This window comes from Rhodnius prolixus, unplaced genomic scaffold (genome assembly GCF_049639745.1).
Source record: "Rhodnius prolixus isolate KJV_2025 unplaced genomic scaffold, Rpr scaffold_1, whole genome shotgun sequence".
In the NCBI taxonomy this organism is placed as follows: Eukaryota; Metazoa; Arthropoda; class Insecta; order Hemiptera; family Reduviidae; genus Rhodnius; species Rhodnius prolixus.
The window spans coordinates 21,823,035-21,846,979 of record NW_027411581.1 but is presented as its reverse complement, the minus strand read 5'-3'; the positions used below and the strand labels follow the sequence as shown (position 1 = coordinate 21,846,979).

The following is a 23,945-nucleotide window of genomic DNA, read 5'->3' as shown; positions in this document are numbered from 1 at the left end:
TGAATTGATGCATCATCCTGTTATAACATTGGAATTTTCCTAAACTTCATTTGAGAATTCGTTTTTGCTAATTAATTTTTCTGAATTTGAAAAAGTTCAAAGAGCTCAAAATGCATTTCATATGTTACATCCAGAAAGATTCAATTTTATTATAATATTAGTAGATTACGCAATTATCCCAATAAGTGAATAAATTATTATTATATAATTGTAATAATTTAATTTAATAATTATAATTATTAAAAAAGTGAATAATTCACAATAAGTGAAGGAATAAATTGTTTATAGCTAACTAATATTTGGAATGTATGATCAGATTTAAGAGCATAACTCACTTTTGGATGTACATGGTCTTCTGTTGAACTGAATGAAGATGTGTACCATCCAACCAACAATAAATAACTTTTAAACAATGTGAACCAGCTATTATAATAATTAATTAATTATTGGTCATTTTTAAGTTTATTTAAAAAGACGAATCTTACTAATGTCTTAAAACTGAATGTATGAGTGTCTAACATGATTAATAATTCGAAGAGAATTAGCATCGCCTAAACTTCTTTCATTTTTGTCGTACCAAATTTCAGTCAAAGAACAATCCGTTATGTCACCCACTTTCTCCACAATCAAAGCATTAACTTTTAAAGAAGCTGAACGATTGAACTCTAATTCATCCCATAAAAAAAAAAAAAAAAAAAAAAAAAAAAAAACTATAAGCCGAAGTAAGCCCGTACAAAAATGAAGGAGGAAAGAAGTCATCCTAATATTGAAGGCTAATTTATGCTAATACCAAATTTGTCAAAAGTAACGGAGAAAGCTAAGGTAAAACAGTCAGTTAAATATTTTGAAGATAACGAATTAATCAGTAATCAACAATTAAGGTTTCATGTGATATTCCCCTGTCTTATGTTGCAAAATGTTTTTAGAGGGTATTTGAGCAGCTATGAGATGTGCCAATGTAACTGGAAAACGAAATAATCGTGATCTTAATCTAAAATATACATATGTAATATCACAGGAGAACTCCCATATTTTGTTTCAAGAGAGAATTTGGTTTAAGAAGTAAAATTCATCAAATTTCTATTTAAAACTATTCTTCCATTTTGGATTCAACTCAAATTTTACCTCTTAGAACTGAGTAATGTTCGGCAGGCGTGCCTTTTCCAAATGTTAATGGCGTACAGATCACTTCCTTAATGAGATTGTCCCTGAGAATTAGTTTACAAAATAATTTAGGCAACATGATCTCTTTTAACTATAAAATAAAAACATCGATATCATTAGAAATCATTATTAAGTAAGTACATAAAGCTCTTTACTCTGTACGTTCTCGTACAGTAAAACTAGGAGCAGGGATATCGGCAATAATTTTTGGTGTGATATCTCGGTAAGCTTAACGAAACTGACTTTTCAGACAAAACTGGTTTCAATACATTTGTGTTGCTGGGATTACAATACAAGGATAATTAATACCAAAGACATTATTTCTATAGACATCCACACAGTTCTACTGGCTAGCAAGTATTACAAAGTTAATTGAAGAAGTGTCTGAATACTGCCTGATTGAACATTCTAATGAGCATTGGTAAATATTCTCATTCAGTACAAAAAGCGGTTATATATGACAATAACAACAAGTACAGCCAACAGAGTTTTAGAATAAGATAACTAACCAATAGCAATTGATGTAAATAAACCGCAAGCATAGGTAAAAGATTTCATTTTTAGCCTAAGTATACAACGGCATTGCTCCAACAATGCTGGGAGGCCATTAGGACAATCTTAAATCTCTTGAAGGGCAACGCTAAACTTAATAAAAACATGCTTTTTATGGGCATGTCAACTTAAGTCCTGTGTAGGTTTGACAGAAAGAGGAAGAAACGGCAATACATAAATTGAGTATTTCCCGTCTGTATGAAGGATGTGGTTGACTGAACTTTGCCCAGCAGTGCTCCAGACGTTTAACCAAACAGAAAGAGGTACTTCATCTTGTGGATGCCACAACACATTCCTGGGTCACATGGATTAGGCTAATCTAATCTAAACTTAAGTCTATAGATGTTGGATAATATTGAGCTATTTGATATTTTAGAGCTGGAGTAGAATACGTTAAATTTACATTTACAGTAACTAACACAGAATTCAATTTAGAATACTCAGCTTTTCTTATATTGGAGTAATACAAATGGCAATAATACAACATTGTGATAAAATATAATTGAACTAACTTCGATACTGATAATCTATTGAGTTACCTTGGCCCATATAGATCGTGTGTTGAATTTTTTATTTTCGTGAATCGTCTAACATTCACAATCCCATACAAGAATCCCAGCCGTTCGTACAGTAATTCAAATTGTAAATTTATTAAAGGAATCATGTTCATTTTCTTAAAAATTAATGTTTCTGTAAGTTGTGATTAAAAACTATCGGTTTGAAAACAGTGGAAACCAGAACAGGCGGATAAAGCTGCACTATCACTCAACAGAGTTCCCAAGTTTTGATAATACATTAATATATTAAAACTAATTATGTTTCCAATGCGAAATTTATATTTTTGCTTGAGATTGTTATTGATAAATAAAAAGTTCATCAAACTGAACACTGTTAACACTACTCATTTTAGATCATTTTTTCCTAAAGAAGGAGAAGGTATTCTATTTATATCTCTTAGTCTTTCATAATACTGTTCGCAAAATTAAATATCTCAATGTCAACATTTGGTTTTAATTTTAGATATTCAAGGATATATCTTCACAACTTTATATTAGTAGATACATTCCTATGTAAAATAATAAATAACGTTTGTTTAGTTCCAGCTGGATGTATGTGCTGTGCTTGGTGTCAGAAGGTCAGCAATGCAAAACAGTTTAACTTCAAAACTCCAAGTGGTAAAACCGTGTTCTGCTCTGAACAGTGCTTCACCCAGTGTAGACGTGCTAATTTTAAACGTAATAAGACATGTGATTGGTGTCGCCACGTTAGACATACTGTTAATTATGTTGATTTTCAAGACGGAGACCACCAGCTGCAATTCTGCAGGTAATTTTCGGGTAAAAAAATTAAGTTCATGATGTTAAATATATCAAACACATGGCTGAATTACCACTTGAAATCACAGAAATGAAATATAAGTGACTGATTTACAGTATGAACTTAATAAACAAGTTAAATAAAGCAATTAGTTTTTGGTTGTTTATTAGTTTTGTCTTCTGAAAATTTACTATTACAGTCATTGCTTCAATTCTACAGTTTTACTGTCCAGATTACTTCAAAATTGGAACCTAAGAAACGTTCTGTTACTTAACTACAATTGAATCCTAGCAATATATTTTAGATCTGTTATAGCTTAGATAATAGAAAGAACTAAGCCTTATACTGATGAAGTGTCGCTTCCATAGATACTTAATGTTGCAACTTCCCCACATTCCATTCAAATTCATTTTCTTATATAAATTTTAATACTGACCTAAAACTGTTTTTAATTTTATTTTTGTTTAATGTGATAGTTTATTTTTCTGTTCACAGTGATAAGTGTTTGAATCAATATAAGATGAATATCTTCTGTAAGGAGACTCAAGCTCATCTGGAATTACATCCTCATCTTAGAGAAGGTGCCAACAGTGGACAGGGTAGTTCTGACTCCGGTGGTGGAAACGCTAACCTAATTACACCTGAACTTTGGATGCGAGATTGTAGATCCCAGTCGCCAGATACTGACAGATCCGCAACTCCACCACGTATACCTTCACCTTTAGTAGAAATAAAGACTTCACCTCGACGTAATCAAGTAGTAACTGATAAGAAATCTTCAAGGGAGGGCATTAAGAAAAAGGTAACTAAAAGTTGTTCTACAATTATTATTATATTAGGTACATATTATATATTTTTAAAAATTATATATTATGTAGCTGTTGATTAATACTTTTAATTGAAACATTTGTTCAACAAACTTCAAATAAGGTTAGCAGATGGTAAGGCTTCCCTCTTGTTTGTATTTTGCAGTCTTGTCCCCTGTATAATAGTATTAAGAATACAATATGAAACTAAATTTCCAAATTTGTAGAAAATCAACCGCCGTTACACTTAATGAATAGATTTTTTCACTAAACAGACAATAGCTTTTCGGATTTTCTAGTAACTATAGTTTAAGTTTTGTATTAAAAACTATTATTTGTCATTTGCAGATGATGAAAATTAGAAAAACTGTCAAAGCTGACCACTCACTTCCACTGGCCAACGATCAAAGGAATTCATCCCTGTCACCGCGAAGTAACGGTTCAGCTTCGCCTCCAAAGGCTCATCTACAGGCGCCACCCATGGGACAACCACCCGTGCCACTTCCACCTCCTCCTCATCACCACTTTCTACCAGACCGTCCTCCAATTTTTATTCCACCAGGTTTCATTCCTTCTCCACACATTTTCCACGATATAAGATTTAATGGTACTCAACGTTTACCGCAGAGAACATCTCAAGCCCATGTACCTCCTTTATTACCAATAAATAGGCCTTTACAGCCTCCAATTTACCCATTCATACCTACTTCCCCATTAATTCCACCACCGACCACTATTGTTCCGTACCCAGTCTTTCTGCCAATCCCTCTGCCTATACCCATTCCGATACCATTGCCTGGAGTTAAATTCAGTGACCTAGCTAACAGTAAACCTGAAAACTTAAGTCCATCTCCACCATCACACGCCTCTCTGGAAACAAATGATAATATTAATAATAATAATGTTTTAAGCAATGTTAATAATAATAACAATGTTGTTAACAATAATAATAGTATTAACAATAATTCTGACATTAATAGTAATACTAATACAAGAGAAACAACACCAGAAGCAATTCCTGCTACTAAATATGTACAAGCACCTCCACCTCCACGTAAAAGAAAAAGATTAACTGAAATCTCTCAAGAAAGTGAACCAATTAGAAATGCTAAATCGGTTCATGCATAATGTTTGTAAAACATTAATTTAATAGCTTTAATTATGGTGTGCAAAATATTTGGTGCATTTTTACACAATTAAAATGATTTGTTTAAGTTCCCAATTCCCTATTATAGAATTATAAGTGTCAACTATAAAGTACATTATTTACAAATTTGGCACAATTGTAAAGTAATTATTCTAATATACTAGTCATTAAGTTTTAGTTTGCAAAAAAAAAAGTGGGAGTTGTATGATTCTATCATACTCCTATTTTATTACTTTGACATGTTCAATTCATGTTCCTTCCTGTTGTTATAGGTTTAGGTACTTTGTTTGGCAAGATTTATAAATTGTATTATTTTTTTGTTACCTCAAAGGTGCTGTCCATTTTATATAGTGAATGTATTTTTTATATTCATAAGTCCTCGTGGTCATTTAATTTATCCACATTCTTAATGTTCTCATTAAAAATTGTAATCTTTTAGATAAAAAAAGTTATTTTATTTCTGTCCAGCTCACCTTTGTTTATTTCTGATTTCTTTTTTGTTCACAATAACAAAACGCATTTCTTTTTTTATTTAATAATTTTGATTTATTGAGTGTTGGGTTACTTTGTTTTAACAAAATTAAGCAGTGTTTACTGTCTGACTTTAGTTTTATTTTACAATGCAGTGTAAAAAGTGAAATCAGAAGATAATTAAAAGTAAAAGAAGAAAATTAGCATACATATACTACAATAAAGGAGATACAAAATATGACAAAATAAACGACAAATCTGAAAAATTGTGATCAAGCACTGGTTTATAAGTTGTATTTCAAAATTTTCGCAATAAATTCCGTTATTTATGTTGCATTGTAGGATGATAGAACAGATATATTTTGACTTTAATGTCTGGGAAACTGTCCCAAAGTTCTAAGTAAAAGATCAGTATTATTTAATAAATTTATATCTTCAGTAGCTACTTACAAATAAATTTGGTAAGGGATTATTTGACTTTGAAATTTTATACATATATCAATTAAGGCATCTCAGTAACTCAATTAAAGTTTATCGGTGCTTTAATGACCATTTTAATTGCTATAATGAAAATTACTAATCATAAATAAATAATTATTTTTTGCAAAAACTTGAACCCTTTTTGGTAACTATTTACGGTTTAAAAAAGGAAAAATTTCATTTATGTAAGGTCAAGACAGAAAAATGTTGATGTTTTTAATTTCTTATTATAATAATTTAAATCGTGTGCTAGGCCATGTAAAGAAGGGTAGTGTAACAGGCGGAAGAATTAAGAGAGTATAAAACTATCATTTAACTGCTAATCAGTTCAGATTCTGACATTAAGATATTTCTAAAACTTTTTTGTTTGTTATACATGAATTTTGTTTATTTTGTTTTTATTTTATTTTTATTATTTTTTCTAATGATTATTATTAACTACAATTGCGAACTTCAAATAAAATAAAGAATGAAATGTCTGGATTGATAAGTACAATTTGCAGTAATATTACCTATTTACTTAAATTACAAAAAAAATAAAAATATTTCGAAAAGTTTCTTTAAGAAAATATATTTTTTGCATACTTACTATGCCAAAAAAATTGAATTTATTATTTTGATAGTTTACTTTTGATTGGAGCTAATTATGTACAAAATACTCTTAAAATTAGTTTTAAGAATTAGAACTTCCTTACTATAAATGTATTACTTTTTAGACATGTAATTAGATATCTAAATATATAGGGACCTATCCCATACTTTCCTTGATACCTGACTGGTTGTTTAATATTGCCTTATACAAATTATTACAAAATGTTTGTTACTTTTATCTAAAAATTGTATAGTATGAACGTTTAAATCCTTTTCTTTTGTTGAAATAAATTTTCAGACTATTTTGCTGTATTCTTAAAATTACCCCGATAATGAGATTACCGTTTTCAGAACGAAAAAAGTGACATTTATGCAAAAATGAGTTGTTGGAAGTATTCTAAAAAGTAAGAATTGCCAACTGTATAAAACTGTCACCCACCATTAGCCATAATACTTGAGCAAATGTGCAGAATATTATTTCTCAAATTTAGCACTGGCAGCTTGTGCACATAAAATAGTACTTTGAAGCTAGTATGATAATTAATAAAATGAAGTAAGATATTAATAAAATACGAAAGTGAAATGGCATTTGGCTGAAATATTATGCCAGAGCAAGAGAAATTGAGCTTCATTATAAATCTAGAACAGTGTCTTACCTGTGATGATATAATATCTTTGTAAAGAAGATTTTATACAGTTTTTAAGGAAGAAATTATAGGGTGTAATGATCAAACAGGTTTATCTCAAAATAGATTAATACATATTTAAAGATGCAGGAACATGTGAAGAAAATGAATATGGCTGCAAGTTTTATGCTTTGGATTTGACAGGATTGTACTAGTTTTCTTAAAGGTAGTTTGACTTTCACGAATTTAATTTTTTTCCAGGACAACATTCCTTAATCCTTCTCTTCAACTGACCAAATCGTGACATTGATCTTTCCAAGGCGTTCTTTTCAGTTAGCCATTTTTCTTCTTTCAAAACTTCAGAATGTCGAAATCCACAAAAAAAATCTATAGTAGCTTGGAATCACTTGCAGGAAGAGATCGAGATGTAAAACTTAAATTATTTTTAGCGAAAGGGGCATCGTCCTGGGTGCAAAATTACAGAGAGAACTCAAATTAGTTCCAAGGAACTTTTTTTTAAATTTCATTTATTTGCTTTAAAAATATGTATGTAGTAAAATTTTTTTTTTAAGGTACTTTTAAAGTGCTTTGGGAAGGGATTTGCTGAGTGGTTAGCGAATACCGGATTCCAACGCGGAGATCCCGGGTATGAATCCAGCAGCTGGCCCTTATATTTTCTCTTCCTAGGAGCTACCTTCAGTGATGGATAAAGGGATTTATTTGTCTGTGACGAGAGTATACTGTCCGAAGACCGGCAGTGCATTGTAAAAGCTCTGAGCGACATTGATCTCAGATGTTGCGTCTAACAAAAAACAGACTCCGCACATTCCACGTTGATATATTTCATATTCTTCGCCTGGGTTTTGTTTTCCGTCAAAACAGTCTGTTTTTTCGTTTCTGCTACGTCACTATTGATTTTTTATAGAGAAGGGATGTTTACCCCACGCCTAACCCCCAACCTGAAGGACCAGGGGGATTTGATTTCGGGGTTCCTTCCCATAGAAAGCGGTCTTCACCACTGCAATGAGTTTTGTACGCCCGTGAAGGTAATTTCGCCTAACCCAGGGTTCAACGCACGGAGACGACCTACCCTGTATCCCATAATTTTCTTATAAGTGTTAAAATAATCCAAGAAAAGCGTCGCCACTTGTTGGCCCAAGGCGTCAATTTTAGACAAACGTTACCAACATAATTGTTTTGAATATTTTAATGAACAGTTATGAACAGTTTTGGCTAGTGTGCAAATAAGTCTTCTGACTAGAACTATTTTATCTAATCTCCTAATCATCTATCTGATTTTAACAATATTTATTACATCCATAACTGATTGATTAAGTTCCCAAACAGACAGAAATAGATAAATTCGTCTTCTTCTTGCTCGCATCCTGAAACGACTTTTGCCAGTTCTCTCTGTTTATTATAGCACCCATTCAGTTTCAAACATTTAATAGGATTCTAATACCTTCAGATCATACCTATTTGGCTAGCACAATTTGGGGAGCCCAAATCTTCTTGCTCGTACTCTTATAAATAGATATTTTAGGCACTGTTATATCTTTAAAAAGATTTATATTACTATATTTTTTTTAGATCTTATAAAAAAATGTTTGCACTTTTTAATACTGATACAATTATAAATTGTTTAGCAATAAAAACTTAATTGGTGCTAAGAAAGCCGTCTTTCCTTTTCCATTTGTCACACACAAGTTATAGCTACATTGCTAATTCCAATATCATTGCTAGTAATCTTCTTACTATACTTAAATAGGCGCGTATTCTTATGAATTGAAGTTGCCTTTTGGTTGAAATTCACTTTCAACCTCCATTGCTTTATGATTTCATCTTTAAATTTAGCTATCTCTCTGCAGCCAATATCTCTATGAGGAACATACTTTCTAAACAATAATTATTTGTCAATATTAACGTTAGTCTCTTTATTCATACTTGTTATTCCTTTTCATTCTGTTACTCTAGATCTTCGTATACTATAGGAGAACTATTACTTTAAATTAGACAGGGATGGAAGTAAGTATGAAAATGCAAGTCACTAGTAGATCCAGAATAATTCATGAACCCGGAACTGAAAGATGCAGTTATGCTAGCAGTAAAAAACGTGATCAAGACAGAAACAAACAGAATTTCACTGAAACTTTCAAATGACGAACGAAATCAGACCTGGCCGAAGAAACTGCGGTACGAATCACCACTACCTCATCCCTGTTCAAACCACAGACCTCTTACCTCGTATTTCGAATCCTAATTCCTACGAAGCTTTTTTTGAATGTGGAGTTAGCTTTTTTTATTTGTTTTGTTTTGCGATCTTTATTATTCCATGGGCTTGGACCATTAAATGATTTGATCAACAATCTTTTTATACAATATATCTGCGTGTAGGACTTAAATCTCTCAAGCCTTCTAAAGCTTGATGCCTCAGACGGGATCTAAAACATTTCACGTATTCCTCAAGCAAAATCTTATATCCTGCCATTATTAGTGCATAATTAATGGATACCTAAATAAAAACAATGTAAGTAACATTTGAACATTTATTTAACGGTGTAAACACTTAACTTTCTTACATATTCATTAACACACTTGGTTTTCATTAATTTCTATTTTTTACTTTTATTAAAATGACATTTATTTACAATTCAAAATTTCCCACATGGTAACTCTTGGTCCTGTCTATCATTTTAAATTCTAATCAATAATTATCAATTAAATGTGATGTTAATGTGATGTTAGTTTACTTACAGGTCCATATTTTATTTTATTACAAACAAAAAGATTTCTTCGCTTGAGTTTTTAAATTTTTTTAAAAACTTATAAAAAATGAGCCCAGGTTTTGAAATTTGGTCCCAGTCTTATTTATTATTTGTGGGTCAGAATTAAAAGTTTTGGTTAAACAAAAAATTAATCATGATTTAAAAAAAATTCTAGAACAAAATTAGGACTTGAAACAATATATTTACGTACACCAGTACTTTCTACTTTCATTACGATAAATATGGATTTACATTTAGCATTAAATTGTAAATATTGTTACTGCGGTGATAAACCTATAAAGCTAAGTATAAAACGATATACAGTGACTGAAAAACACATAAATTATACAATTGTGTACACTTTTTGTTTAGTTAGTTTTGTTATTTTTTTAAGAATTTTATAATTTTAATATTGTACAAGTCACTTGTGTATATTATAACAATGCAAAGTAAAAAATTAATACATACAAAACAAATATTTGTAATTTTTTACAATATTTTACAACATAATATTCCATTTACTTATATATTTATTTAAAACGTCCTAAACATGACTAATGTTATTTTACTAAAACTAATCTATACAACGTTAAATGTTTCAACAGTCTGGAAGTAAATGGTCTTTGCATATTTTTTTGTCTTTGCTTGTTCAAGTATTTTCTTCAAATTTTTCATAGTTATTTATTTATAGTTGATATGAATTAGGTACATAAACATTTTTGGTTATAATTTAAAGAAATATATATTTTAAGATCAAATTTAAAACATGATTTCATTTTTATTTGTTTAACTGAAACAATAAATAATAATTGGAACGATTACTGAAACGAACTGAAACCACAAAAAATAAAGTTTCCATAAGCGCAGCTGCAACTTGTTTCAACACCATTTGGACAAAAAAAAATGTGTAGACTCCATTAAAAAGTAATAGAGTGTGTCATGTAATCAATAAGTACTAAAGAAATTACCCATTCTCAAAGTGCGAAATTAAAATAAAGGTGTAACGCTAGAAATTATTTTAAAAATTTGAATTTTCATTATGATCTCAGAAATTAAATAAGATATTTCAGAAAATATTCCAGCAAGAAGTTAATTAATTTAATATATATACATACATCCCTGAGCTCCCAAGTAAGGTATATTTTATTTTATATGAATTTTCAGGCATGACTAGCATGAAAAATGTATTGCGTAGTTTTATATTCATTTTTCCACTTGAAACAAAACAAGTTCAAATAAAACATTTTTCTTTTCATTTTGTTTTTGTTTTGTTAAAAATACATTTACAAAAATTTAACATGTACATTAAGTAAATGTACTTTAATAAAATTATTTCATGTTTTAACAATTATACTTTTTCAATTTTTTATTTTCCTTAAACGGTATACATATATATATCAGTATAATAAAATACATTTATTTGGTATTTATTTATTAATAATAACTAATAAGCTTCAATGTACAAAAATACATTTATAAATCCAATTTTCAACCAACTGGATTTAAGCACATATTTTATTAATTCCCTTTGCACAATATCAAATAGGGACTCATACAAATATTGTAAATGTGGTGTAACTACATTAATTGTTATTACACTCTTAACAATAATACAATAATTACTTTGTACAACGACTGTTACATACATAGATATAGAGAGACACTAATAAAAAAATATATATAATAAACAGGTACATGCCATCTTTTTCAATATTATTAATCACCTTTGTAAAAATAATTGATTTAAATTAATTAATTCATTTATTTTTGTAGAAAGTTCACTTAGGCATGATGATTTTGTTTCTTCTAAACTAACTAGTCCTAAGAGTTATTTTTTAAGAATGGATTTGACTTCCCCTATATCGTCCACTGACAGGGATTTGCTCCTATATCATACTTTACTTTCAGGGCCTTCGGCTGTGTGTTTAAACGAACTGCGTATTTTCGATAGGTACAAAGCACATAAATGTCCATAAGTTTTGTTGTACCATTCTGGCGTTCTTCCTCTGCAATATAAAACATTGCGTCTAATAAACACTATATTTTATTATTTAAAGAAATTTGTATTAAATCTTCAAAACAATTCTATTGATAACACCCTAGTTAATCTATTTTCCCTGAGCTACTCACAAGAATGCATTTTATTATTCAAATAATTTGGATATGTGGTTAATGAATTTTTTGAAGCGAACATTAATTAAATCAACAGTAGAAATTAGAACAGAAACAGGGACCCACGCCCCACAGCCACAAGAGGCTTACTGTGCCAGCCCCATCAAATCTCCTCTAAATTGAAACACAAAACAATGGACATCATGGGCATGAATTGCATTATCTATCAAACATCTTATGTATTTGCACTCATTCATGATTTTTAATTTAGAACTCAATGTAAATCTTCTGTATCCAATTCCGTTGATCTATATTTTGTATCAAAACGACATCATACAAAACATTATTACTTAACCCAAAATAATAAATAAAACAGCTTATATCAGGCAGAATAACATTTCGCGTAAAATAAAGAAAACGAACAATAACGGCGGTAAAATCAAAATTTTTAGGGAATCTGGCTCTCTAGCACCTAATTTTGCAGAGCGGCTCCGAACAAAAATGAAGCACACATACAATCACGAAAAAAAAGAAGTAATTTTACTGTTCAATATTTACACAGAAAGATCAATTAAAAAGAATAAATATTTCTTAACAAAACTCAAGTCTGGAACCCTTTGTAGTTATTTTCGCTAATGGATCACATTTAAAGGGTCACAGATGATTGTCAATCAAGTACTAGTAGACATTTTTTCCCCTTATTAATAATGAATTATTTTCAACTTTATAACTCCTACCTTCTCTAGTCTACTTATAGTTGTTTACCTTTAAATGTCTATATTAAAAAATTTCGTACAATGTCCTAATTTAAATATTGACCGTGTGTTGTAATATCTTATTGTACAAATAATGCTTAAATTGTAGTCAATGATATATTTTATCTATATAAACAATATCTAAACGATTGATTTTTTTTGCTCTGTGAAACGCAATTTAATTAAATATTTACTTACTTCGTATCAACTCTGGAAAGGTGAATGATACGAGACTTCCCTGAACCGCATGGTTCAATAAGATAACGCGAAGCGAGCACAATTCCTCTCACTCCTCCAGAAAGAACTTGACCTTCAGCATGTTCCACAGATGTTTCCACAATAACACATGCACCTTTAGCTAATTCTGTCCTCCAAGATCTGAAAACAAAGTTGACTAATACCTATCTTCGATATGCTTTTTTAATATTGTTTATCTGTGTAGGTGAAATAGTTGCATACCTCAACACACAATAGTCCTTAGCTGGTATTGGTGCCATACTGGCTGTAAGATACTGGAATACTTCGGCATTAGGTTCAAGTCTCGTAACAACCCTCCACTTCAACAAAGATGGATCCCATAATTGGCGTTCTCTCAACACTCGATGTAATAATTCAGTTGGTGGGGCTTCAACGTCTGTGGAAACTCTCCATAACCTTAGAGGATGCCCATCTCCAACTTTTTTGTAAGACATATCCACACTCATCCAGCTACTTATATTTACCCAACCTCTGCTTCTATAAATGGCAAAGTAGGTGATTATTAATGTTGTAAGTACATGCATAGCGACACTCATCTTAGTATACATACTTTTCTCGGGCTTCTTTCATAAGAGCAGACTGGCAGGCGTATAGGTAACCTCTCCAGTCTTGTTGTAGTTCTGTTCCAAGCTCCTCCAGGGCTACGGGCACGCTCTCTTCCATATAGCTAAAATGACACTGAGCAAGCAGTTCGTCACACACCTAAGCAAAATAATTATTTTGTAACGCTTATCTTTTTCTTCAAATTTAGCTATGAGTTAAGGAAGGTAACTCGTAGAAATGATAAATAAACTTCAGTTAACTTGCAGTTAAGCAAGATAATAGATGCAACAACTTACTGTAAACAACTCTCTATGATTTTTAATAAGGGCAAGCAAGCAATCGTGAGCTGCCTTGTTGTGTCCCAATTGACGAGGATCTGGTACTCCATGATTACGTCGGGGTGACACTGAAGCAGATCTACTAAGAGGTGCCGTTGTCCAATGGAATAAGGAAGGTGCTAAACAAACAGCCAAATTACTGGCTGTCATTTGATTGGTTGGTGCATGTGCTGCAACATCACTTAGAAATTGTAGTAAATGGTGAAGTGCTTCTCTATGATCGTCCGGCAATAATAACAAAGCGCACTGCATCGCTTCAATTCGTAGACTTACAGGCACATCTGGAAATGAGCAGTACACTAATTATATTATTGAAAACAACCCACATTATGGATATAAATAAGAAGTGAACATATTCACACAATATTTATGGAAAATGGAAACATATATGGTAGTCGCAAAGTATCAACAACCCCTTCCCTAGATCTAGTTCTAGATTCACTTTTCCAATTTAGGTCCTCGACAATAGACAGACAACCAGTTCATGTTGATAAATTGGGAAATAATTGCAAAATAAAGTACTTTTACAAATTTTAATGCTTGAAAATTAGTTGGTTAACCCCGAATTTCAATCAATAGGGGAGGATTTACCATTTATTTATTTGTTAATCAAGAGGAGATTAAATTAAGTAGGCGCTGAGGGAAAAACCATTCTATCACAACCAGAGGGTTGAGAAGAGTCTCATATTGCTTTAGATTCTCTGCTCTAACTTTTTAAATTTAAAACTCACTAGCAATAGTAGTATCCAACTTATTAAATTGGCACCGCAGTCTCAATGAATCAGCTCAAAAACATTTTCACATAGCTCCAAAAAAACAATTATAGTTCCCACTCCTACCTTCCCTAGAGGAGAAAACTAAAAATTCTTGGTTCTCCAGGAAAATGTACTGTTACGAATCAGAAACAAAAAGTTGTATTCTAGGTCCTTGAATAAATAAATAAACAAATGAACTCAATAAATTTATGTAATTGAGATTCAATAAGCAAGTCTACTTTAAACAAGTCTCAACGAGTAAATAAACTAAAATACGTTATATATGTAATTTAGATACATACGTTGGAAGATAGCAATGAAAGTATCTGAAAGTTTATTGGTAAGAAGAGCTTCTGGCAGCTCTCTGAAATATTGTTTAACCATATCGGCTACATCAAATGCTTGTTGACCTTCGTAACTTATTTCATCGCCTTGAGACTCAGCCATCGATTTAAGTTTTTGTATTCTAGACCTAACTCCAGGCTTTCTGAATAGTCCCACCTAAAAAAAAATCACAAAGTCGTTCAATGTACTGTATAATATTATCTCTAACATAATAGACTAAATAAATATAATATAAACTCTGTGCAGTATAAGCCAAAGACAAATAACAAAATTAATGAATAGAAATGTTGAACCTACGAGTACATCAGAAACTTTGAAGTAATTAATTCATAAGAAATAATCAATATTATAAGAAACTCAATCTCATAAATTTCATTTAAATCACTCACTATTAAACATAAAATAAAGATAAACACAAAATTGGACATTATAGAGTGGAAACCATTGTGCTACATAACATTTTTCGGTCATGGATAAAGCAGTTTTTGTTATGAATCATAGATTCTCGTTATCTCTGGTATTTTGGAACAGTTCGAATTTATGATAGTTTGATAAAATGATGAAATGAACAAAGTAGAGAAATTAAACGCCTTAAAATTTAACTTACAAAAACTTTACTATAGTTTACTAACTTATAAGTTGACAAAATCGCACTTATCAGTAGTACTAACGAAACTATTGTTACCATCAAAGTATGTTTTAAAGTATCAAATCCTAAGTATTACCCTCATGTACAAGTAACCTCTACTTCAAGAAAAGCTATTTGAAAGCTTTTCGCTAGCAATTACAGTCAGGGTCTATTTGATAAGTTAAAAAACTGTAAGAGTCTTAAAGTTATTAGCCTAAAAATAACCATTTGTCAGCGACATAATTCCAATAAAGACCATAAGCTGTTTTAATAGATTAACTATGCTGCATCTCTCTCTGGGACCGAACTTCTTAGATAAATAAACACAATACAGGAGAATATAACAGTCACCATAACAGTAGAAAGAGTTTTATGTTTGAAGTCTAGACATTTTTTTAGAAAAATGCTTAAGCGTGAAGGAACATTACCTGATCCAACGCATTAGCTCTTAACCATGAAAGTGCCATTTGAATGCATGACGGCAGGGTTTGGCCACTCCGCTGGAGAGAAACTATCAATGGTACACCAAACACAGTTTTATCTAAAAAAAATAAAAAAATAAAGTTACTAATCAAATAATCTAGTTTACAAAACATATAACTAAAATTAGGACATCTTGATAAGTGTTTTTGATACAAGTTAAATCACATCTTCGGCTTGACGGATTTTCTTGCTGTTTGAACCTCGGCAACTCCTCTCTATAGATGTTACGAGTTACAAAATATTCATCTAACAGCCCCACTAACATGAGTTGCGCGATTTAATGAAAAAACCGTGAAGAATTTCAAATAATTATTTCAACTCAAATAGTTATAGGCTGGTGTGTGAATATAAGCTTTGATATTTATTTTAGCGACCACCTGATGTTCTATTAATAATAGCTAACGCTACCAATAACTTTTTACCCTCATTAGAGAGAACTGTAATGAATAAAAATGATAAAAGCGTTCACTATGACCTTCCAAAGTAAAGTAAATATTTAATTTTCTTTTTATATAAATGATGTTGGCCACGAATAGCTAGTATTAATATTATAAAGCTAAAATTAGTATTATGACTAGTATTAAAAATAAATAGTAATACCTACTCTTACCTTTATAATCGGGCGCTTTTATTTTTCTCATGAACTTTGGTAATTCCCAATTCCATCCTGTTCGGTGTGTGGGACAATGTTTTTCCATTATTGAAGTAAGTTTCAATAGGGCCAACTTTCTAAGTACCAGCAATTGGCCAGTTGACATTGAACTAACAGACTGGCCAATGTAAGATTCTGGCCTGACAGAGGCCCTTTGAAAACTATGCCATCTCACAACACCTCTGAAAATAAAGTAAATACATTCTAGCGAAATATTCAAATAAAACGTTGTAGGAGGCGATTTAATTGGTTGATTTGTTTTCTCAAGTTTTTCATAGAAACAATCTGTTTCTATTAATTTATTGACTTTTGTTATTAATTTATCTAATAACAAAAGTCAATAAATTAATAAAGAAGTACAGCTATGTTCATTAAAAAGTCAAATTTAATTGTGACAAAAACAAAAGGCCCTTCATTCAAAAGTATACATATACCATTTTACTTCTGGAGTTTCAGTTCACACTATAACCTTTTAACTAACGATTAGGATCAAAATCAGATCTAAATTAAGAGAAATTAATTAAATTAGGGGAAAAAATTAAAATGCCCTAAGCATCGTAGTAAGCTCACTTTACTTGAGAGCGCTTTTCACCCTTCGAGTTTGTACTCAACTCCAACGTTACAGTTCCCATTGTTTCTACAAACCGGGTTACTACTTACACTGGTGAAGGTAAAAAAACTTTTTCAGTGGCCAGAATAATACATTTTTCCACTTTTTCCATCTTACTAGGATCGTGCTAGTCTTTAATCTTTTTACATGGCAGCGAATTTGATGGCAGCCTTAGAAACTTGTTTTGCAGGCCATCCCAGTATTGGACTTGCAGGTGATACTCCACGAGGACAAGGTTATACAAAAACATGGATTTGACTGTCAACAGCAAGTTACTTGTGGTCAGTTTAGACTCTCTGCAGAGTAGCAGGAATAGTGCGTACTCGGATCACTGTCTTTATGCGAGGGGTAAGTTTGCTTAAGTCGAGATGACACCTAGACATCGGTCAGAACATGGCACTAACTGTCCTAGCAAGTGTACTTCTTACCAAAGCATGAGTCTACGTTTGGCAAATAAGATGGCTTCAGTTTTGCAATTTTCCATCTTTTGCAACATCTGCATCAGCAGATATTGACAATGTGAGAGTAGTCTTTGATGAAGAACAGAGAGGAACGTTATCAGCATATAAGGCTAAATTAACATTCTTTGGGGTTAGGCAGCGTGTTGAAGTAGATAAGAAATAATTTCATAATTAAAGCAAATTTAATTGAGCACTTTTCAGACGTAGGCAGTTTTAATTCTTTTTTTAATTTTTTTTTATACAAAAATGTTCAGACCGAATAAAACTGAAATGGTTCACGATTTATGAACTGTTCGAGATAATCTTAATCTCTCTTTGGTATTTGCTTAGCAAGCCCTTCTAAATATAGCACTTAGAACTATGGGAACTATAATTACATTTAACTTTTTGTATTACACTGTCAATATTTTAAAAATAATGTTTGTAAATACTTTGATAACGGTAAATATAATATAATAATCATTCAAGAAATGAACAAACTTTTGCCTGGGAGGTGTGTCGCTATCGCTGTCGGCTACAGCACTGCTACTTTCAGCGCTTTCAACTTCATTTTCTCGAAATACTGTTATTTCTGAAAACAAAAACAAAAAAAAGTAATCAAATCAACTTTAAAGTGGTTAAAACTAAACTTATATTAATAGTAAAACGTACCTGGCGGTCGCCTAAAAGGTCGATTCCTGAACGTATTGCTATCAGGCGTGTTCGTAAGACTGGCGCTTCTAGAAGAAGGTGACAGTCTCTCACGAGTACTTCCAGCTCTTCTTTCTATGTCACTAAAGTCTAACACCTGTAATCAATTATGCTTAGAAGTATTATTTGTAACATGGGCAAGGATAAATGTATTTTTAAAAAAAGGTATTAACGCACCCTAATGGAAGTGCCATCAATTAAGAATTTATCTGCAAAGTAGATTAAACAATTGGCGGGAACATCTTACAACTTTCACTAAATTCTCAAATTCGTAATTCATAGAATTTCAAAGTTTTGAAACAAACATAATCCTTTCAAAACTTACTACAGTTAGTCAATTCGTATACTTAACTGGATTGTCTCTTAAAAGAAAAGCCTACTTTAAAGAAATACTTCGAAACAAATTTTTCCAAAATAATTATGCAAGTATAAGTTATAGATCTCGTAGTAAGTAATGTGCACAGTGCATTTAAGCTGTCATTCTAATAGCAAAAAACTTGTTTAAGTGAAAATGGCAACTCCTAAGTAATATCTATTTTTTCATGCGGGCTTTGCGTCAAATAAACAAATTAGGTGTTGTGGGCAGAGGCGACTAACAAATATACCTAACCATAAATTTCTCATGTTACCCATTTAATAAAATCCAAGGCTCAGACGGGAATCGAACACAGTACCACAATACGGCATTGCCACGCCTCTAACCTCACGGCTACCGTTAAGACAAGAAGAAAACACTTTACACATCCTCCCTCATTTGATCATATTTTATGGAAAAACAAGTTTTAAATAAAATTGTAGATCTACATTAATGAAATGAATTACAGTGATAGTTTCCATGCCCACAAAAAATAAAAGTTTAGTTTTCTATGATTTTCCGTTTGAGTATTCACACGCATACTATTTCCTAATAAACAAATTTGCAAAACAAATTATCTAAAATTTGAGATGATCTCACTAGTTTTACTTAGTAAGGGGGTACCGAAGAAGGTTAAGAGAAGCAAAAAATAAGAATTAAAATAATAATTTTCATATGCTTATGCTGCTGTTGCATAAGCTCAATGTTTGATATTAGTCTACAGATAAAGAATTCTAACTCCTTTTAATTGGGAACTAGCAAGTGCTGCCGCAGTGAGCAAAATGAAAACCTCTTCAAAATTATAACACAAATCTCAATCATATATCCGAATTTTTAGCTGGCTAACAGTCAATTTTAATATAATTTAATGATTGTTATTAATACATTAATATAAATATCGCGAAAACGGTTCGGTTACAAAAATTAAAAATTCAATTCACTCATATAAAAATATATATATTTTAATTCTCTCACGAATAGTGCCATAATTATTTTTATAAATTTCTTTAGATTCGTGAAAACTTATTTGGTTTCACGTTTGAAAATGCCACTTAGTGTCTTAGAAGTGCAAAGTAACAAAATGTAAATGAAAATAGTCACTATACTCTGCTATTAATTGAAAAGATTTTGAAACATATTAATTTGTTTGACATTGAAAACTGTATTTACACATCAAAGTTATATAAATATTTAAAAATTCTGCGAAGAATAATGAAAGTATTTGGTTTTTAAAATTTTTGCAAATGATATATTTTGAATTATAATAACGTCCAGCTTGAAAACTTGTTATATAAGAAACATTACAGAAAACGAAGAGGCAACTGGCCTCTTCGTGCACCAACATATGACATCATAATCTGAGTCATTAAAAAAAATGTCTAGCTGTAAGTCGGCGCAAACTCATACTGAACCAGTCATATGTACATAAAAAAAATCACAAAATATAAAAAAGTTAATCTGTAATTAGTGCAGTAATAGGCTGAATTGCTATTAAAGCAACTTGAGAAATGGAATACCTTAGTATGATTGCTGTTCGCATCCTTATAATAGTGTTGCCTCCAGGGCAATTCAGAATCAGATAAAGCACCACTATCTGATTCTGGTCGAGCCAGATACCTGTGCGATGACCTTGAATCTGCAAGCGGAGATTCTGGTGGGGTAACATCAACACAGTTCATGTCCCGCATACGTCTTTCCATTGAAGCCATATCAACTACCTAGAAATAACAAAAAAAAAATTTTTAATTTGTTATATCAACATTATTTAGTATTTTCAATTTCAAAAATAGACCTCTGTTTTATTTAATTATTTATTTATTGCCTGCGAACCTGTGGACCACTAATGATGACACCATCTCTGTTGTGTCTTTTCCTACGTCTAGATTTAAGGCTTTCAACCCTTCGAAGGAAAGCTTTGGCACCATCTCGTAGGCGTTCACTACCGCTTCGCCTAAACTTGGCAGCCAATAGTTCGCTATCTGGACTTAAAGCACCAGGTGGTAGACTGCCATATCTTATAACTGGAATTTCTTTGCCAGCTTTATTGGCCTCTGCTTCTTTACCTGCAATGAAAACAATCTAGTTGTAAACATGTGACTGTTACTATCTATTCCAATAATTGCTCTATAAGTCTATAATCTAAAGAAAACATTAGACGTTTACTACTGTTTTTCCCAAAATTGTTACGTGACATCTGAAATTAACGGTGCCCAGAGCTTTTTTCAAGCACTGCCATCCTCCGGACAGAGTTCTCTCGTAGTAGACATTACTGTACAACACCGGAAAGTGAAATGTAAAAAGTTCCCTTTTTTTCACGATTTTTTTAATTAAAAAAAATACGTCATAATAATTGTTTGTGAATCGGTAAATAGAAGTGTACAGTAATTAAAACTTTTTCTATTAGAACGACAGATAAACTAACTACACTCTCTTTTAGTGTATATAATTCTGGATCACACAAACTAGTGGGATATTTGTCGATGTTGGTGGCTGTGTATGCTGAAATGCCAATGCAAAAAAAATGTATAGTTAAAGAAATAATTTAAATATCCTGCTTATTTTTCCAATTATCGGTGATAGTTATACATCGATAATTATCGATTTGATTTGGAAAACGAAGGTAGGTGGTAACTTTTATTTTTTTAACTCATAACACAATACCAATAAACAACTGATTTCATAAAAAATGGAATCACTGCAAAATGCAGGAAAGGGAAATAGAATTGTAATTATTTCCGAAGTAACCAGAACGTGTCTACTCGTTGATTTTTAACTTCTTCAATTAAAATAAAATTGAATCACCCTAAATTTTCAATTATAAAATTCGATTAAAAAAAAAAACTTCATTGGAAAATATTCTAAAAATTAGTAAAACTATTTTATACATACTGATAGTAGGATTAACTAATTTTGAGACGCTTTGATGTATACAGTAACACATTGACATCTTTCCTAAACGTAAACGCTAGCAAAATTATAATGAAAAAAATCACAGGTGAATCACAATTTACGAGCCTCTTAACAAAGTCACACACGTACACGATTTATACATCGTTACACTTCACATCTTCAACTGAAACTGTGGAGGTAGGTTGAACGTTTAGTTGAAATTGAACTGCAGAAGCAGGGTGGGGAAACATTGAGTCACCCCCCACTCTAAGTTTTCTTTATCTTTCCAAAAAGTTTGTAAAACCTCCAGCTAACATCCCATACTAAATGACATATTTAAACTTATTTGAAATGAAAAAATCGTTCAAAATATATTATTTAAAGCGGAATGAGTAAAATTGTTGAGTCAGTACATGCCAACCTGGTACTACTTTAATTGACCTTGTGATGTCCAGTTTTGTGACAGCCTACTGGAATTCTTCAAGGTTTAATGGCAAAAACACTCTAGGAGACGCCATGTTTTTAAACACATATTTTAAGGAATGTGGGGAACTTTTTTTTAGTTAAAATAAATGAGACGGAAGGCGTTCTAGCTGACATTCTAGTTTTCAGGTAAATACTTTGAAAGTAGTAAGTGCTAGAGAAATCTAGGTAGATGAGAGTTGTAGATTGTGTGGCACGTTCGTAGCAGAGGGTTTCGACACACCACTTCAGGCTATACAATACTCAAGGAATATCTCCTTCATGATAACAATGTAGGGTCACTAAGCCTATGTGAGAAGTTAGTGTAAGATGCACCTAGGAGTTTTGTCGCACTAAAAGTATGATCCAAAAGGAAGAACACCGATCTACTCATTACTTGGATGTGCAAATGGTAAAAGATTGTATTTAGAAAAGAAAGATATTTTAGGAAATTACCAGCAATATTAGTTTAAATAATTGATGTAGACATAGTGGAGGACTTACTAAAAACCATCAGTGGAGAAATATCGAGAGATACGACCGCGAAGGAAAGAAATTCACAAACTGAGTCTCAGACATCACCGCCCACCAACAGGCAGTTGCTCTCAAATGCAACTTTGGATGGCAGTTGCACATAGATAATTGCATTAGCTGCTCAGAAGTCTGTTTTATTAGACGCTGCAATAATTGTCCGGAGTAATTTGCAATACAAAACTTATGCGCACAAATATGGCGTGTTGTTTTATTTAATTTTTTGATTTTTATCCTCTTCTTTTTCACAATGACTTGGCCAACAGCCAGTCCCAGATATATAAACCGGGAAATACCCGAGAATAGAATATTAACGTTACTAGAAAACAAAACATCCAAAACGAATTATTCTTATTATAATTATTTCACTAAATTAAAACAAAACGATTATCCTATTAACTGAAACCTTAGTTGCAAGTGGTAAAATTTGACGCGATCGTAGCAGTTTCTTTTACTAACACGAAAAGATAAAAACAGGAAAAAGTAAGATTGAATTTTAAAACACAAGACATTCTGACAGATAACTAAATAAATGGAGGATAATTTAAGACATTAAACTGGATTTGAGCAACCAAATAAATATAAATTAGCTTCTTTCTGTAAAAATATTATCAATAGAAAAAAGAGGCCTGAGATATTTTGTTTGAAGACGAAATAATCGTCGAGATAATGAACAAATCTGGTTTCTCTTTCATCATTATATCAATAAGGTTTCTTAAGACTGAATTTGTACAAAAAAAAAGATGGCTGGCATAAATATATCGTCACATTTTCGTCAGAACTTCGATAAAATCAAGATCCCACTAAAGAAAAGATTCAAAACAAAGAGACACGCCTAAGTTACGTGCTATCCGAATTTAAAAGGTAGCTAGCGTATAGTGTGCTGCTTGGAATATTATATTTTTTAGTCAGAAAATCGGTAGACTAGAAATTCGATTTGAATAAATAATTATTTGTCTCCCCGATTTTCTCGATAAAACAATAACAATGAGGTACTATCCAACCCACTTACAATATGTGCAGAAACGATCATTTTTTTAAAAAAAAATTTTCTCCGAATACCAATCGTTCTTCTAAAGTAACGTTTCACTGTGCAAAATTACTTTTGTCTGTTTAATGAAGGAAAATTCAGCATCAAGTTCAAAATTTGATACAAGCA

The 23,945-nt window shown here is 31.5% G+C and overlaps 2 protein-coding genes across 4 annotated transcripts in view; one reads left to right on the top strand and one right to left on the bottom strand.

The window, feature by feature from the left end:
* Positions 1–6,831, top strand: part of Sobp (Sine oculis-binding protein) — a 56,267-nt gene extending 49,436 nt beyond the window's left edge. Inside the window, exons 3-5 of the mRNA XM_074134471.1 lie at positions 2,814–3,042; positions 3,529–3,835; positions 4,188–6,831. Of these exons, the coding sequence (XP_073990572.1) occupies positions 2,814–3,042; positions 3,529–3,835; positions 4,188–4,967 (1,316 nt within the window). The 3' untranslated portion in view covers positions 4,968–6,831. The remainder of the gene's footprint in view (positions 1–2,813; positions 3,043–3,528; positions 3,836–4,187) is intronic.
* Positions 6,832–9,686: 2,855 nt separating this feature from the next.
* The window catches only part of cv-c (RhoGTPase activating protein), a 512,238-nt gene continuing 497,979 nt past the window's right edge, over positions 9,687–23,945 (bottom strand). For all 3 annotated transcript variants that reach the window (XM_074134447.1, XM_074134439.1, XM_074134458.1), the window contains 12 exons: positions 20,735–20,967; positions 20,422–20,622; positions 18,511–18,646; positions 18,340–18,430; positions 16,747–16,970; positions 16,082–16,194; positions 14,983–15,181; positions 13,884–14,206; positions 13,595–13,746; positions 13,246–13,521; positions 12,985–13,164; positions 9,687–11,925 (listed from right to left, as the gene is read on the bottom strand). In XM_074134447.1, the coding sequence (XP_073990548.1) occupies positions 11,811–11,925; positions 12,985–13,164; positions 13,246–13,521; positions 13,595–13,746; positions 13,884–14,206; positions 14,983–15,181; positions 16,082–16,194; positions 16,747–16,970; positions 18,340–18,430; positions 18,511–18,646; positions 20,422–20,622; positions 20,735–20,967 (2,243 nt within the window). In that variant the 3' untranslated portion in view covers positions 9,687–11,810. The remainder of the gene's footprint in view (positions 11,926–12,984; positions 13,165–13,245; positions 13,522–13,594; positions 13,747–13,883; positions 14,207–14,982; positions 15,182–16,081; positions 16,195–16,746; positions 16,971–18,339; positions 18,431–18,510; positions 18,647–20,421; positions 20,623–20,734; positions 20,968–23,945) is intronic.